General features: G+C 37.9%; 1 protein-coding gene across 11 annotated transcripts in view; it reads left to right on the forward strand.

The window, feature by feature from the left end:
• TCF4 (transcription factor 4) overlaps positions 1-13784 on the forward strand; it is a 363342-nt gene extending 349558 nt beyond the window's left edge. For 6 of the 11 annotated variants that reach the window (XM_063295805.1, XM_063295804.1, XM_063295799.1 and 3 more), the window contains 5 exons: positions 5210-5345; positions 6468-6630; positions 8448-8677; positions 9553-9702; positions 11440-13784. In XM_063295805.1, the coding sequence (XP_063151875.1) occupies positions 5210-5345; positions 6468-6630; positions 8448-8677; positions 9553-9689 (666 nt within the window). In that variant the 3' untranslated portion in view covers positions 9690-9702; positions 11440-13784. Of the gene's footprint in view, positions 1-5209; positions 5346-6467; positions 6635-8447; positions 8678-9552; positions 9703-11439 lie in introns of those variants that run through there. The other 5 variants (XM_063295802.1, XM_063295803.1, XM_063295808.1 and 2 more) reach the window with 2 other exon arrangements.
• Positions 13785-15045: the final 1261 nt, after the last annotated feature.

Below are 15045 nucleotides of genomic sequence, written 5' to 3' on the forward strand. Positions count from 1 at the left end.
GCATACATTATAAAGCAGCCATATATACCAGGAATCAAATATTCCAAAAACAAAATTAAAAATAATTACTCATCCAGAGGGATAGTCGTCATAGCTGGCCATCATTAGATACAGAATATGTGGGTATGCATGGTAGGAAATGTTCATTTAAAAAAAAACAAAAAAAAACACTTTTTTCTCCATTATCTTTCTTTTAGACTTTCTCCCATGAAGAGAAAAATCAGATTTTGCTCCTATCCAAAACCTTAACTAGGAATGGGCTACAAGACCAGAAAAATAGACAAATGTGATGGAATGCGAGGGTGACCTTGGAGAGAACAGGGGAAAAGATGCTGCCTAGGGAATGATCAGATAAAAGGAAATGGAATCCGAGAGAGGGTGACGGTCTAAAGAAACTTAGGAAAGACCTGCCCTGACCACTCAAGCGATCAATAAGGAGGGTGGGAGATGTGTTCTTTGAGACTTGCAAGATTCTGTTAATGTAGCCTTACAATAAAGTAGAATTAGCTCATCTAGTCATGTTTCCTGTATGGTTTACCTGGAACAGCTGATAACAAACCATTAGTTATAATAAATACAAATCAGCAAACTAATTTCTCAACCAGAATATTCCTAAATCTCTATCCCTTCACATACATATTTTGGGACTCCCTGCTGCCAAGAGTTCTGCCCAACTAATTAGGCCAGGAAGAAAAGGCTGCTATGGAATCCCTCTCCTAAAAAATGCCATCTACAGGGCTCTTAGAGGTGGGCCTTCTTAATCCCTGCCCCATCCTTTGGAAAAGTGTCCTCCTGGAAATTCAGACTTGCCCAGCACGGTTGGGATTCATAAATGCAAGTAAAACATGGGTTTTGGGGAGTTCTTTGAGTTGGCTTTTACAAATTGAACATTGTATGGCTGAATGGAGCTTGCTTGTTTCAGTGGGGTAGGCAAGACAAAATTCTGATTTAACCAGATACAACTGTGGTCAGTGTGCATCCATAATCTTGGAATTTTCCACTTCATGTAAATCATATTACCTTTGCAGGTTACTTCATGCTACAATCAGTTTACTAATCCTTAAAGTTCACAATGACTTTTTTGAGTTATTCAGATATCCTCCCTCCCTCTCTCTCTCTTGTTTTTATTTTTGCAAAACATTCATGAGTATAATCTCTTGGAGAACAACAACAACAACCTTCCACCTTCAGGGAGGTGGAAGCCTAGTTCCCACCAAGGTGTCTGTTATCTCATGGTATGAATGGCATGACAATTTAGTAGCTACGTAGCTGGCTTGAAAACATATTCAGAAGGCTCAACAGTGGTTGATCATCACCTTGGAGAGAGCTGTCTTCTACTCTTGAACTTTGTATTAATTACTTGGATGAAGAGGTGGAAGGAATGCTTATCAAATCTGCAGATGACATAGAATCATCTGGGACAGCTAATGCTGTAGAAAATAGAAATAAAATTCAGAACAATTTTGATAAGTTGCTGAAATGGGGCTGAAAGTATCAGAATGAAAAGTAACAGAAAAAAGTGTATAGTTCTTAAGTAACAAAAATCAAATGCACAGGTATAGGATGAGGGGTGCCTGATTTAGTAATAGCATCTATGGAAATAATAGCAGCTTATAGCTGGACCAATTCTTTGTCCCTGTTGTACACTAATTTGGGCTGTAGATACCTGAATAACTTAGATGGAAACAAAAACTGTATTCTGTTTTCTGTATCTCCATGCCACCCATTGAGTGGTCATCCAGATGTTTTCAGACCAGATCAAATCTGGTGGTCCTATTCATCAGATTAAAATAGCTGTGTATGATCTCGTTTGCCTGCCATTCCTAACACTGGAACCTAATCAATTTTATTGATCAGTGATAACCATCCTCTCAAAATCTGAACTTCCTATTGCATGTTTCAACTGAGGTGAGAAGACTTTAAAAAAATCTGAAGGTTTTTACACTGCTCAGAACTCCTTGCCCAAGTAATATGTTCCTTTCCTTTTCTCCTCTCACCCCCAGTTTATGTCTCATGGAAAGACAGAGCCAGATGAAATCATTATATTATAACCCTTACATTACCTCCACCCGTGAATTGAAACAGATAATTGTTTGGAATATTAAATGTCTAAGTTTTATTTGTCCACAAAAATGACAGGTTTAGATAAGAGTTTCTATTTGTCACACCAGACCTCTTTTTTTATGTAATTCAAAGCCTCATTTTTTCCTTGAAGGGCCAGTGTAAGAAATAAATGGGTATTAAACACCAGCTTTATCTCCTACAGTCCTGTACTCTCAAACATTTCCTCATAAACATCAACTTTAAAGAGAACAGGTGACGTATTTCGAGACTGGGATTTGCCCAATAGCTTTTAATTGCTGAGACCTCTTGCCCAGTTTTAGAATCTCAACTTTGGACTTGGTTTGGCCACATTATGGTTAATGAGCACCACCTCATTTTTAACAAATCATTCAACAATCTCGTCTGGTCATTGGATGCAGGCAGGGAATATTATTTAACATACCTGTTAAATTTAACAGGAAATTACCTTGAAATAAAGTATCATTTACTATCCTTTATCATTGCTATCTATCCTTGTTTTTAATTTTGTTCATTATGTGTGCATGAAAAATTATACTTGTTTCTGAGTTTGTGAATTAGGAACACTATTAAGAATTGTTATAAGAGAGTTCAGTACTTTGGATTTGATCCCCAAAAGGTGCTTCAAAGTGCAGCATTTAGGAAGCAAATGCAGCATCTCTCTGCAACTTAAATGATTTAAGGGCTGGTTTAAACTCTGTATGGCTCAGGCTGTTGGTATCTTCAAGACCTACATGAGGATATGGAGAAAGCTTGTTGAAGGTGTGATAGGCAGGAGACCAAACATGGACATTCTCTGCGAAGTTTCCCATCCTTTGAAACTTGCTATAGAGCTACCAGTGCCAAGAATGTTATATTAATTTTTTAAACTGTAGTTATTATACATTCTGTTCCTTTTATTGTATATTGTGTTTTGGTTTTATTGCAATGGATTTGGTATACCACCAGAGTTGCCTTGACTGAAGCCATCTAGCAAGCAGCCACATCTTTTCCTGAGAGCACATGACAGCTGCAGAGGGCAGCATCCTGTCCAGGAAAAGAAATGGCTGGTGCTACATTTGCACTCCAGAACAGCTTTTTGGCATTGGTCCCACAGTGCTGTATAACTAACTACTAATAATAGTCTATAATGGAACCAACTGTAGTAGGAACAGGACTTGCCTGACTAAAAATGAATGCAAATAAATAAATAAAAAGTCTGCACATGCAAAAGGAAAGTGTTGAAAATAATATTTGCATTTTGAGATGAAAGGCATGTTTGGACTTTAAAATATCTCCCCTAACTTGATGTCTGCAACTCCCATCAGTAGGACCAATGATGCAACCGTGGCCCAACACAGTCTCCTAAAGTCATGAAAAATAGGCAGCATAAAAAGGAGTATAGATAAATAAAGCAAACACATCCAAAGAACTCAGTGTTGGAGAGGTGTGGTTTGAAAGGAAATGTAATGATTTTAAGAGTTTTCCCTTGTTTAGTTCCAACTTAACAGAATTCTGCACACTGCTACCACCTTGAGTTTTCTGATCGTTAAAGAGGTTGGGACCAACCTTTCAAAAAGTCTCTGTGGTCTTCATTAATATGCTAGTCAAAGTCCTTCTTCCCACATAGTTGTCTCTGGTTGCTCTGCCCAGGGCAGCCATATGCTTAGATGACTGCATATTCTTTAAATGTGCAAGATGGCTAGTCAAACAACTCTTTTATCTTCTACCTCTATATGACCCTTTGGGGCCTTTCCTATTCTTGAAACCAATCTTTTAGATAAATTAAGGATTATCATGTTTCTTTCTACCCAAATTTTCTTTCCTTTTCAGTTCTCTGTGCCATTACACCTGATTTTCCTCAATAGCAGGTCATACCGTAATGCATCTCACCATCCCAACTTTACCAGATTGGCTTTGTTTGCCTGGTTGCCTTTTCCCCCTTTCCTCCTGTACATGTCTACTTACTGAGGGCTTGCAAGCACAGCTTTTTCTTGTTACTTAATGTTTGTACAACACCTAATCATTGTAGGCACACTGGTGATAGCTGTAGTAGCAACAGCAATAATAGTGGCAGTGGTACATAAATAGCACTTCTATTGAGTCAGTGTTCTGAATAGCTAAACCTTCAGTAGGTCTTCTCACAATGGTTTTGAATAGGGCTCGCATTGTGTAAAAAATAGAGTGCCCTTATGTGTCCTTTTCTTAATTCTGTAACTGGCTTAACTTACAGACACATTGAACAGTGTGCCATACCAAAAACAAACAAACAAAAAGTGTTTCCATTAAGCTAGTTCCGTCAATTATGCCCACAGCACCATTACACTGACACCTTCATGCCTACAATGATGGCCTTACTGGGGTGGTTAATAAAACTTTGATTGATATATTATCTGAAGTCATGGTATTGGCAAGAACAACTCCCCCTTGGAGCTGGAATCTATGGCTAATGATAGAATAGAGAAGATTAATTTACTCTGGGTCTGGGCTTCTGATTTTTGGAAAGCCAGGGGATGGGATGGCAATGATGATACTATTATTACAGCTACTGCCACTACTACTACAAATCGGGGGGGGGGATTTCTGATGCTTCACTAGCTGGCTTGTCAGAAGCTTAGCTGGCATTACAAAAGTAGAGAGGAACGGGGAGGGGGAAGTGGCGTGCCCAAGAATCTTATCCCTAAAAGGGAAGTTGGATGCCAAATTGAAATTCCTGCAGGATTTCTGATAGCAGTGAGGGAATTGAGAAGCCCACAATTAAGCATATGGGCATTAAGATAATTGTCAGATCTGTTGGCGGACATGATAGAAGACAGATGGGTACGAATCAGCCTCTCTACTGCAGCACCCTGGGAGAGACAATTTGATGTTTTACCTGCCTGAGCTCCTTTGCTGTGTTTGTCACTAAATGTGCCGCACAGCGCCTTACTGACTGTTAAATGTTTTTGTATATACCTATAATATATACCTATGATAGTGCCTCGGCGCCCTCTAGTGAAAAGCTACACGGAAACCCTGCCATTATGTTTAACTGCCTGTGTTTATTTCCAGCATCTCCCCAAGCTATTGATAGAAGACCCCGCAGCTTCTTGGCTTGTTTCACTTAAAATGGTCCTGTTTACATCTTTCCTCCCTTCTCCTCTTGCAGGTTGGGGCTCATCGTGAAGATGCAGTTGGCCTCCGTGGCAGCCATTCCCTTGTGCCAAACCAGGTTCCTGTTCCACAGCTGCCAGTGCAGTCTGCTACATCTCCGGACTTAAACCAGCCTCAGGATCCATACCGAGGTATGTACAAGAGCACTGCTCGGTCCCATGCCTTAATCTATATAATCTATACTGCCAGATCTATGAAAGCAGCCTTCAAATATGAGGAGGTTGCCACATAGGAGGAGGAGTGGACCTGTTCTTTATTCAACCCATACCCCTACTGAAGCACTATCCATATAGATGGTGAGGTAAATAGATGACAAGAGGAACGAATCGTCTGCAAGCCAACAGCCAAGCTCAGAGAGCACCAAGGACTCCACAGTTCAACGCTGAGCTACAAATATCCTCTTCTATAGATAGGAACTAACTAATGTCTAGTTTCCTCTGGCCTTTTTACTGCCCTCAGCCAGCCAGGCCACCCCATAAACGTGCTGGGATTGTTCCGGCAGATGGAAGTCCTGATGGAGTTTGAGAGACGTTGTTTACAAAAAGAGAGCTAATCATTCCGTTCAAGGAAAGTGCTGCAGGACAGTGGTTCCCAAGCTAGTTGAGGACAGCAGTGGCGGTGGTGGTGCTGGTGTTACCTTACTTTATTTTTAAATGTTAGGGGAAATATTCTCCCTTGCTTGCAGAGAATTCTTCTTGTTCTTCTGGGGATTATCACATGAACAGAGGATTAAGGAGCTCAGGAAAAAAAAGAAAACCCAACAGCCACCTGGGCTGAATATGACTGCATGGAACAGTCTGCTTTAACACTGCTGTCAGTGTTAAAGACAGAAAGCCACAGTAGCAGAATGGGACGTGGCTGTTCCTCTCTGTCTTTAGCTCTGGAACTTCCATGAGCAAGCATGCGAGAGAGAAATACCCTTGGCTGCCTTTTCTTGCAAGGGGAGCTCTCTGTTTTTGCCTTTCTCTAGAGCTGAGCTGGAGAAATGAGTGTATTTCTAGCCCAAGTATTACTCCTACCACAAACTCTAGACCAGAGGCAGCTGGAAAATTACTTTTAACAACTGTTTTCATTAAATGTATTTTCTTTCTTTTTTCTTTTTTTGCAAAACAAGTAGGCTACTAACATAACGCAGAGAGAATTCTTAAACATTTTTGCTGTTTGTGTGTTGGTGTAGGTATGCATATTCGCCTATGTCTGCAGAAGCAGAGAGGCACATACACAGACATACCGTTTTGTCCGTTTCTCCACAGGCATGCCAACTGGACTTCAAGGGCAAAGCATATCTTCAGGGAGTTCTGAAATAAAATCCGATGACGAAGGAGATGAAAACCTCCAGGACGCAAAACCTTCTGAGGACAAGAAGTTAGACGATGACAAGAAGGATATCAAATCAATTACTAGGTCAAGATCTAGGTAACCGTATATAATAGTGTCGCTTCATTTAATTCCTTTATTGGATTTTGATGAAGTGAACAGAACAGGAAGAAACTCTGGAGTTTTTTTCCTGCCGGTCAAAATCAAACAGGAAATTCATAGCTCTTTCTGGAAGTACTAAGAGTATCTGTTTGGATGCCTGTACTCTAGAAGGGCTGGGTTTGGCAAAAGGGCAAACTTTTAGGCAGAACTGTATGGATAGAGCTATCTAGACTTAAGAGTTTGAGTCAAATTCAGTGGTCTGATGTGGATATGAAAACAACACACACATCAAAAAGGTTTTAAGCAGATGCCATTTTTATAATAGTTTCTGCCCCAGTGGAATACACATGATCCTTCCTGGGGGGTTTTAAGTACTATACATAACTGTAAATGGATGAATCCGGGTAGCTTGTCCCATTTAACCAGAAGTAATTGTTAATTTGATCTGAGGCCCATTGCCAAGGTTTGGAAAGAAACTGAATAATTTCATCATCTTTTGTTCCCAAGAATGGAACCCTTATGTAAACCATTGTTTCTTGCTTACTGGCATTGAAGACCACAGTATGCATGATTTTACTTGGATTACCACTGACCTTCAGTCTGTCCCTTATGTTCTTCATAAAATATATTGGATTTCATCAGCAAGAATGTTTCTGAACCCACCTTATATTACATTCAGATTTTTGTCTGAACGATAGAATGGTTGTTGAGTATTAAATAAACTAAGCTGTCCTCGTGCGTGGGTTTTAAAAATGGGAGTGGAATATGGAGAAGTCTCAGAAATAAATATAATTTTAAAAACTTAATTTAATAGGAACCACTTTGCACTTAGGATAATGTTTTGCTTCTTCAGCATACAACTGTTTCAGTCCCTTGCATTCAGTGGCTGCAGAAATCAGTAATACAGGCAAGAAATATGAAACAGCATTGAGAGATTCCCTGATGCCTGTGTGCATAAAAATGGTATTCTGATTTCTAAGTGTGTAAGATATTACATGATACAAATTCCCACAAGGCAGCAGACCTAGTGTCAAAGGAGTGCATTTACAAGTAGGGCTGTGAGAAGTATCTGCAAGGAACTTCAGACTGACTCCTAACTGTGTAATGAAAGAAATATATATTGGACTTAATGTAGCCAGACCCTTTTAATTCAGATTGGTTGATGCTGTTGTCAGATATTAACTGCTGGTATTTATTGTATGTTTGTTGATTATTTGTTTATTTATTGCTGCTAGTCCTTTCAAGTGCCCTCTGGGCACGAAGGAAAACTACAAATTGGGGAGGAAAAAACCACCAATCATCATCATCATCTGGCTAGATCATATAGGGTCTTTCGTCCACATTGGCTCCTCACTCAACCAGTTCTATGTGGACTGTAGTTCATTAAAAGATGTTCTGCAATCTGGTTTTCCAGAGGAAGGGAAACACAATGTGGAAAAAGGCCCATTTGATTTCTGATACTGCTTATTATCCTTCTACTAACTCCCAAAATGCGCTATACAATTTGTTCCTTAATAAACAGCATGAATTTGTGGCAATTATAGGAACATAAAATTCACCACAGAAATAAACTATTACAGTTGTGTTGTGTCATTTAGAGCTCAAGGCATCTCTTTCCCAGCCCACACTTTATCCCCACAATACCTCCTTGAGGTGACTCTGCTTTCAGTGAACTATATGGCTGAGTGTAGATATGAATCTGCCAGCTCAGTGCTCATCTCTGTGCAACACAATGCAGATTTCCTTATTAAAATGTTGTAAACACCTGAAGTTTCAACCCCATTAGAAAATCCTGTGTTCTGTTTTCCCCTCAGCAATAATGATGACGAAGATCTTACACCGGAGCAAAAAGCAGAGCGCGAGAAAGAAAGAAGAATGGCCAACAATGCCCGTGAGCGCCTGCGTGTCCGTGACATCAACGAGGCTTTCAAGGAGCTGGGCAGGATGGTGCAGCTCCATCTAAAGAGTGACAAGCCCCAGACCAAACTTTTGATCTTACATCAAGCTGTAGCAGTTATCCTCAGTTTAGAGCAGCAAGTCAGAGGTGAGTTAAGGCTAAATTTATCCAATCATTCTGCAAATCTCAATCTCATTCAGATGTTTTGAAGAAAGACTGAAAGTTCTGGACATTTTTTTGAGGTAAATGCATGAGGCTATGTCTTGCTGCGGAAGCCTTAGTTCTTAGGAATGTAGCATGGGATTGAGCTTCGTTAATGATGCAATGTTGGATTTGATGCCTCCAGGTCATAACAATGCTTTGTTAAAGCATAAGTCTGAGCACATAACAGGCCAAGATACTACCATGCTTGTAAACTGCTATGGAAATGTCCTCCTCATGCATCAAAATGGTATAATTGAAATGGCTCATCTTGAGATTTAGTCTTCACAAACTGGTCTTGCTAGAAATGCATTGATCCCAAGAAACAAGTCCCTGATTATAAGTCACTATCACAAAATTCATTGTCAGGTTTATATTTATGGATTCAGTGATAATTATTACCCAAAACCCATAAGGTAACTTGTTTAGTAGATAAATTATGTTGTACATCAAGCAAGTGGAGTCCAAGTGCTAAATAGCAGTAATTAAAATAACTTAAATATACTTCGTCATTTCTTTACTGGTTTACAACTGGGTTATATCCACATAACTTCTGAAATGCAGGTGAATCTCTGCCTTGAATGTTCACAAACTGAGATGAACAAGGCCAGGAAGATGAAATAAAGACAATTTTTAAGTGTAAAATAGCCAGGGATATGAGATTCAGAGAAATGAAATATTTTCTTATTATAATGGAGATTCCTGGCAAATTGAAGAACATGAGAGGAGGTTGAACAAGATGCTATACTTGAATGTATGAAGAAAGTAGGCCAATGGGCTTTAAAGGTTGTTTAAAATTATCTTTAATTTTAATCTCACAGAAAGGAATTTGAATCCTAAAGCAGCATGTTTGAAAAGAAGGGAAGAAGAGAAAGTATCTTCGGACCCTCCTCCACTTTCTTTGGCAGGACCCCACCCTGGGATGGGAGACACATCTAATCATATGGGCCAGATGTAAAAAAAGGAAAAAGGTATGTTCATCTTGACCAGTATCCTTGTAATAATAATAATAATAATAATAATACAACAGCTGTTAGTTTCTTTGCAACAAAAATAATTTGGGGAATTAATATCTAAAGACTGTTTCTTTCCCTGAGAGCCAGTTTGGGCAGTGGTGAAGGCACCAGGCTAGAACCCAGAAGACCGTGAGTTCTAATCCCGCCTTAGGCACAAAGCCAGGTGGGTGACCTTGAGCTAGTCTCTTTCTCTGAGCCCTAGGGGGAAAAAGGCAAGGGCAAACTCGAAATCTTCCCCAGAAAACTGCAGGAAGTAATCCAGGCAATCACCTGAAGTCAAGACTGACTCAAAGGCATCCAAAAACCAAAATCTTCCCCTATTAACTAATTCCATAGATAACAAATATTTTTGAGTCAATACTGTATGTCTCCTTACATCAAAACATGGTAAGAATATGGACTAGATGCTTTTTTGTGATAACCCACCAGTACTGGAATTCCCCAAGAAAGAACATAAGGTAGCAAAAATATTTTCATTTCACCTTAATGGATTTAAGGGAGAAAAGTTTTACTTTATTCTTCTAAGTTTAATACCTCATTTTCATTACTTTTGCTACATTTTGGTTTATTTGTTAGCTTGTATCTTTTTTTTTAATTAAATGAATGACCAACCCCCTCCAATAAATAAAGGAATATAAAGGTCTTATATTCCTTTGTTTATTGCTTTGTAGTTCAGTTTTCTCATACGGGTTGGAGCATAGATAATGAGTAGAAGAATCTAGACCAGATCAGAGATCACCAATTAAGTGGGTGTGCTTGTTTTTCTAGTTGTATAGCATCAATATACTTAAGAATATGCAAAAAGTACTGAGGATGGCCCCACACATTGGATCCTATGTGCATTCTGATACACAGTGATAAATAACTGCCAATTTGAATTTGAATTTATTCTGTGTTCCCCACGTGGCCCAAAACGCTTTATAAAAATGACCTATTTATATGACATAATGGGAGTAAATTTATATGTCAGGACTGAGTCACTGCCAGATATATAGTATATAACAAACAGACAAAGAACTTTTTACCATCTACCTCCTGGAACATATTATTTATTAAGAAGATTGTTTTTATTGTACTGTTTTATTGTATTTTAACTGGTCTTATATTCTTGTTTTATTGTAAACCGCCCAGAGTCACTCTCTGAGTGAGATGGGCAGTGAAAAAATTTGATATATGAATGAATGAATGAATGAATGAATGAATGAATGAATGAATGAATGAGTTATAGGAAATCAGGAGGGTTTTATAGATGGAGAAGAAGGACACTATACCGTTATATTTACCCATATTTCTTCACAGAAGGGATTTTTCTGCAAACAGGAGTTGATCCCATTGGGAAATTAGTAGCTTTAGAAATGTATCCCCCTGCCTCTGTTGCATTTTAAATCTCCCAACTGTTTTGTAAGGATTCACCGTACACTGAGTCAGCTTATTCTGCATCAGATCTGTAGTTTGAACCTGAAGTGTGGCTAGTGTGGTTGAGCAGGGAAGTAGTTAGTTGTGGGATGGGAGAAGAGGTAATCTTCAGCATGTCTACAACATGGTAAGTCTCTTCATCTGGGTGATACAGTAAGGATTATTGAGAAACAGCTTCTGAAGCCTTTTTATGGTAAATATATTATTATGAAAAATTACAAATAATAAAGATGATTGCATTTTGGCTGATATGAAATTTTTCCACTTCTTTTGCAGGTCCAAGTTGCCACATTTTCTTCATGTAAACCAGAGACCACTTCCTTAACAGCTGTATTATCTTAAAAACATATAAACATTTAACCCTCCCCGTTTTTGTAATATAATAAGACAAGTCTGAGTAGTTACGAATCACAGACGCAAGAGATTTCAGCATTCCTGATTTTGAAATAAAGAAAAAGTGCAACTTGAGGGACATCTCTTTTCAACATATCATTCAGAATGTTTCAAGCAGTATGTTAACAACTGTAAATGCACAGCCAGGAGACTGAATGGCAATCTTCTCCACACTGTGGGACAATGCATTTGTGCCTAAACTTCTTTTGGGAAAAAAAAATATAATTAATTTGTAAGTCTGAAAAAAAAATATTTAATTTAAAAAGTGTAAACTTGCAATAATGAAAAGTGTACTTCTGAAGAAAAAAATGAACGTTTTCATTGGTGTACTAGTCAGCTAGTGTTTATACTTACTGGATATTAAAAAGGGAAGCATTGCTACCCCAATATTTACAAAACCAGCAAACGTCCTAATGAAAACTGAAGTAATGACATTAGCCATTCCTTAGGGTAGGAGGAACAGATGGATCTTATAGACCTTTGACAAATACAGGCAAACACACGGACACAAACACACATATATAAATACATATAAATATATATATAAATATATACATATATATATATATATATTAAAATTAGTGAATATGGTAAGCTTTTGTTCATTTGTTTCAGACTTTTTGCTCCTGTAAAAAAAAAAAAAAAGTACTGACTAACTTTTTTTAAGAAAAATATTTTACTGTAAATAAGTTTTGTTTTTGTTTACGTCTTCTTTCTCTTTCCCACGGCCCCTTCGGTTCTTTATTGTAACCTGTAGTGCCAACTCGGTTGCTGGAGGGGCAGTTCAGGATGAAACACTGACCCTGATGTTGCTTATCATGCAAAAGTAGAGAGTTGTTTCTTGAGTCCCTTGGGGAGCATCCGGGAGTAGATGAGGTATGTCTTACGTTGATAAGTGTAAGCAGCATGGCTGAGATCAAGGGAGTCTTCTCCAACCCGATGCCCCCCAGACAGATTGGAACTATTGTTCCCAGAATTCTCAGCCCGCAAGTGTGCTGGGAAGCAGGTTAGGAATTCTGGGGCCGTAGTCCCTACCATACAGTCAGCACGAGTTTGGAGAAAGATGGCCCACACAATATATTTTGGGGTGGAGGGTGGAGAAGTCTAAATCATAAATATTGCTCTCATTAGACCCTATTTCTAAGATTTCAGAGGTACAAGGTTAGAATGCTACAATGTTACCACTGTGCCTTCCAATGTTTATATCATCAAAAATGTAACATAATCAAAAGTGGCTGTGATTTAACAAACCAGTAGAAATGTTAAATTAATGTGTGTAGCTTAAATACAATATGCATTGAGGCGTTTCAGAGTACATGGTCAAAGGTGGGATGGGGGGCAGTTTCAAGTGGAAAAGTTGCTAGTTGTATGAGTTTGATTTTAGAAAACATTTTGAAGGGTATTACTGAAAGATAGACCATATACTGCCTCCTCCATTTATTAAAAAAAATGCCAATATCCAACCGTCACACAGCATTAGAACAAGCCTTACCCGTTCTAAAGCATTAAGTTGCACTTTCTTGAGGAGGAGGGAGTAGAACAGTATTTCTCTGGCCAGTATGAATCAAGTTTTTACTTAACACATATATATTATAGTAAGTATAGATCAAGCTTATGACACAGCAACTCATCCAGTGATTGGATTTCAGGGCATCTAAACAAGCATCCATAGTGAATCTTCTGAAGATTTACATTGGTAAACAGAACAATTAACTGACATTGCTCTCAATACAGTCTTTGTCAGCATCCTTTTGTCTCCAGTTCCAGCTTCTGATTTTTTAAAAAATAGCCACGCAAACTTGGCATGTTATTTTTAAATGGAATCTCCCTGTTTGAGTAGATTTTCCACCTATCAGCACTGAGTAAATGCCATATACCCATTGAAAATGGTCTAGACGTTCCATCTGTTCTCCTGTTTTGCCAGTTACATAGTAATGAAAAAAAAACATTTGTAAATTTTATGCAACAAAATGGCAAACGTATCATTATTTTGAAATTGTGTATGTAAAAGTTATATTTTTACATGTAGACTCTTGTTATTATGTGTTTTAATACATTGTATCAAACTTTTGTTTTTTTTTAACTGTGTGGTTGAAACAAAATCTCATTTAAATGAAATAGTGCAAAATAAGAATCTTAATTTTATGTTACTGAAAAACATAAAGAACAAATATGGTAGTTTACCATGTGAACCACCCTCTCCATATCCATAAACATTTTGATTACCTGTGTGTATGTTGAGAATTGTAAATAGGTTCAGTAGCAGTAAAACTTTTAAAAATACTATTATTTGTTAATAAGTTTCTCAAATGTGGAGGTGGATTAAGCTCATAACAGAGCAGAGTCTATGTAAGTTGAAATCAGAACAACAAATGAGTATTTCATTGCAAATGCCATACTTCTAATAGAGTATGTTTAGATGAAAGTGTTTGTCTTAAACCTAATTCTTTTAATACTGGTATTCTAAACAGTTTGCAGGATTCTCTTTTAATTGACAAGTATATTAATATAGTTTAGGATTAAAGCTTTTTTTATAAAAAAAACCAATTCTAATACTGTTAATGGGAAGTTGTTATTTCAGAAGATAACGTTATGCTTAAAAACCTGGATAAATCAGAGGATCGTTAACTTACATCTTGATGTCATCAGTGTGAGCATTTCTGCTTGTTTATATTAATAATGCAAAGATTTCAAATAGTCTGCTCTGTATATAAAACTAATTTGGACAAGATAAAAAAAGCTATCAACGCAAATCAAAATAACATCTTTTTAATAATTGCCCAGACTGATGACATTATATGAATCTTTAAACATTCACAGTCACAACATTGATAAAAGGATGGTTTTTATTACCAACCATTCAGTACATTCTTACAGCAAACATGATTCTAAACAGGAATGAAAATGGTGATGTACATAGAACCAATAGAGGCTTAGTTGTTTATAAAACAGTAATCTAATCTCTGTGGTTTTGGACATGGTTTCCTGTTCCATAATGGAATTTAAACTTGAAAATTAACCAGTCATGCTGTTTTGTGTTGTCCCCCCCCCCCCACATGCTTGCTTTAAATTAGTGTGTGATCCTAAGAAATAAGACATCAAGAATCGCTTAGTTTTCACTGCTGCTGCCATTTCTGTACTTACGTCTACAGTGGGAGTTGTCACTTGTTAAAAGATCTGGTGGTGACTTGAGTTTAATGACCAAGAGGTAGAGGTGTGCAAATTGTTTCGAATTTGAAATGTTCCATATATTCTGCAAGTCTTTTGAGCTTGAAGCAGGGCACCATATGAACCTGAGATGCTTCCGCCATTGTGAGAAAATCCTGGTGCAGACTTGGAATGCTTTGCACACTCGTATGAAGGAGAAACCACATGTTGTACAGTAATAAACAGTACTTGGACACTACATTGTAGAAATCTATCAAACCTTTAGTGAATGATCCACCTCCACATTCAAGTAATTTATGAATACACAGATTAGGGAAATCT

The sequence above is a fragment of the Candoia aspera genome, chromosome 2, assembly GCF_035149785.1.
Source record: "Candoia aspera isolate rCanAsp1 chromosome 2, rCanAsp1.hap2, whole genome shotgun sequence".
Taxonomy (NCBI): domain Eukaryota; kingdom Metazoa; phylum Chordata; class Lepidosauria; order Squamata; family Boidae; genus Candoia; species Candoia aspera.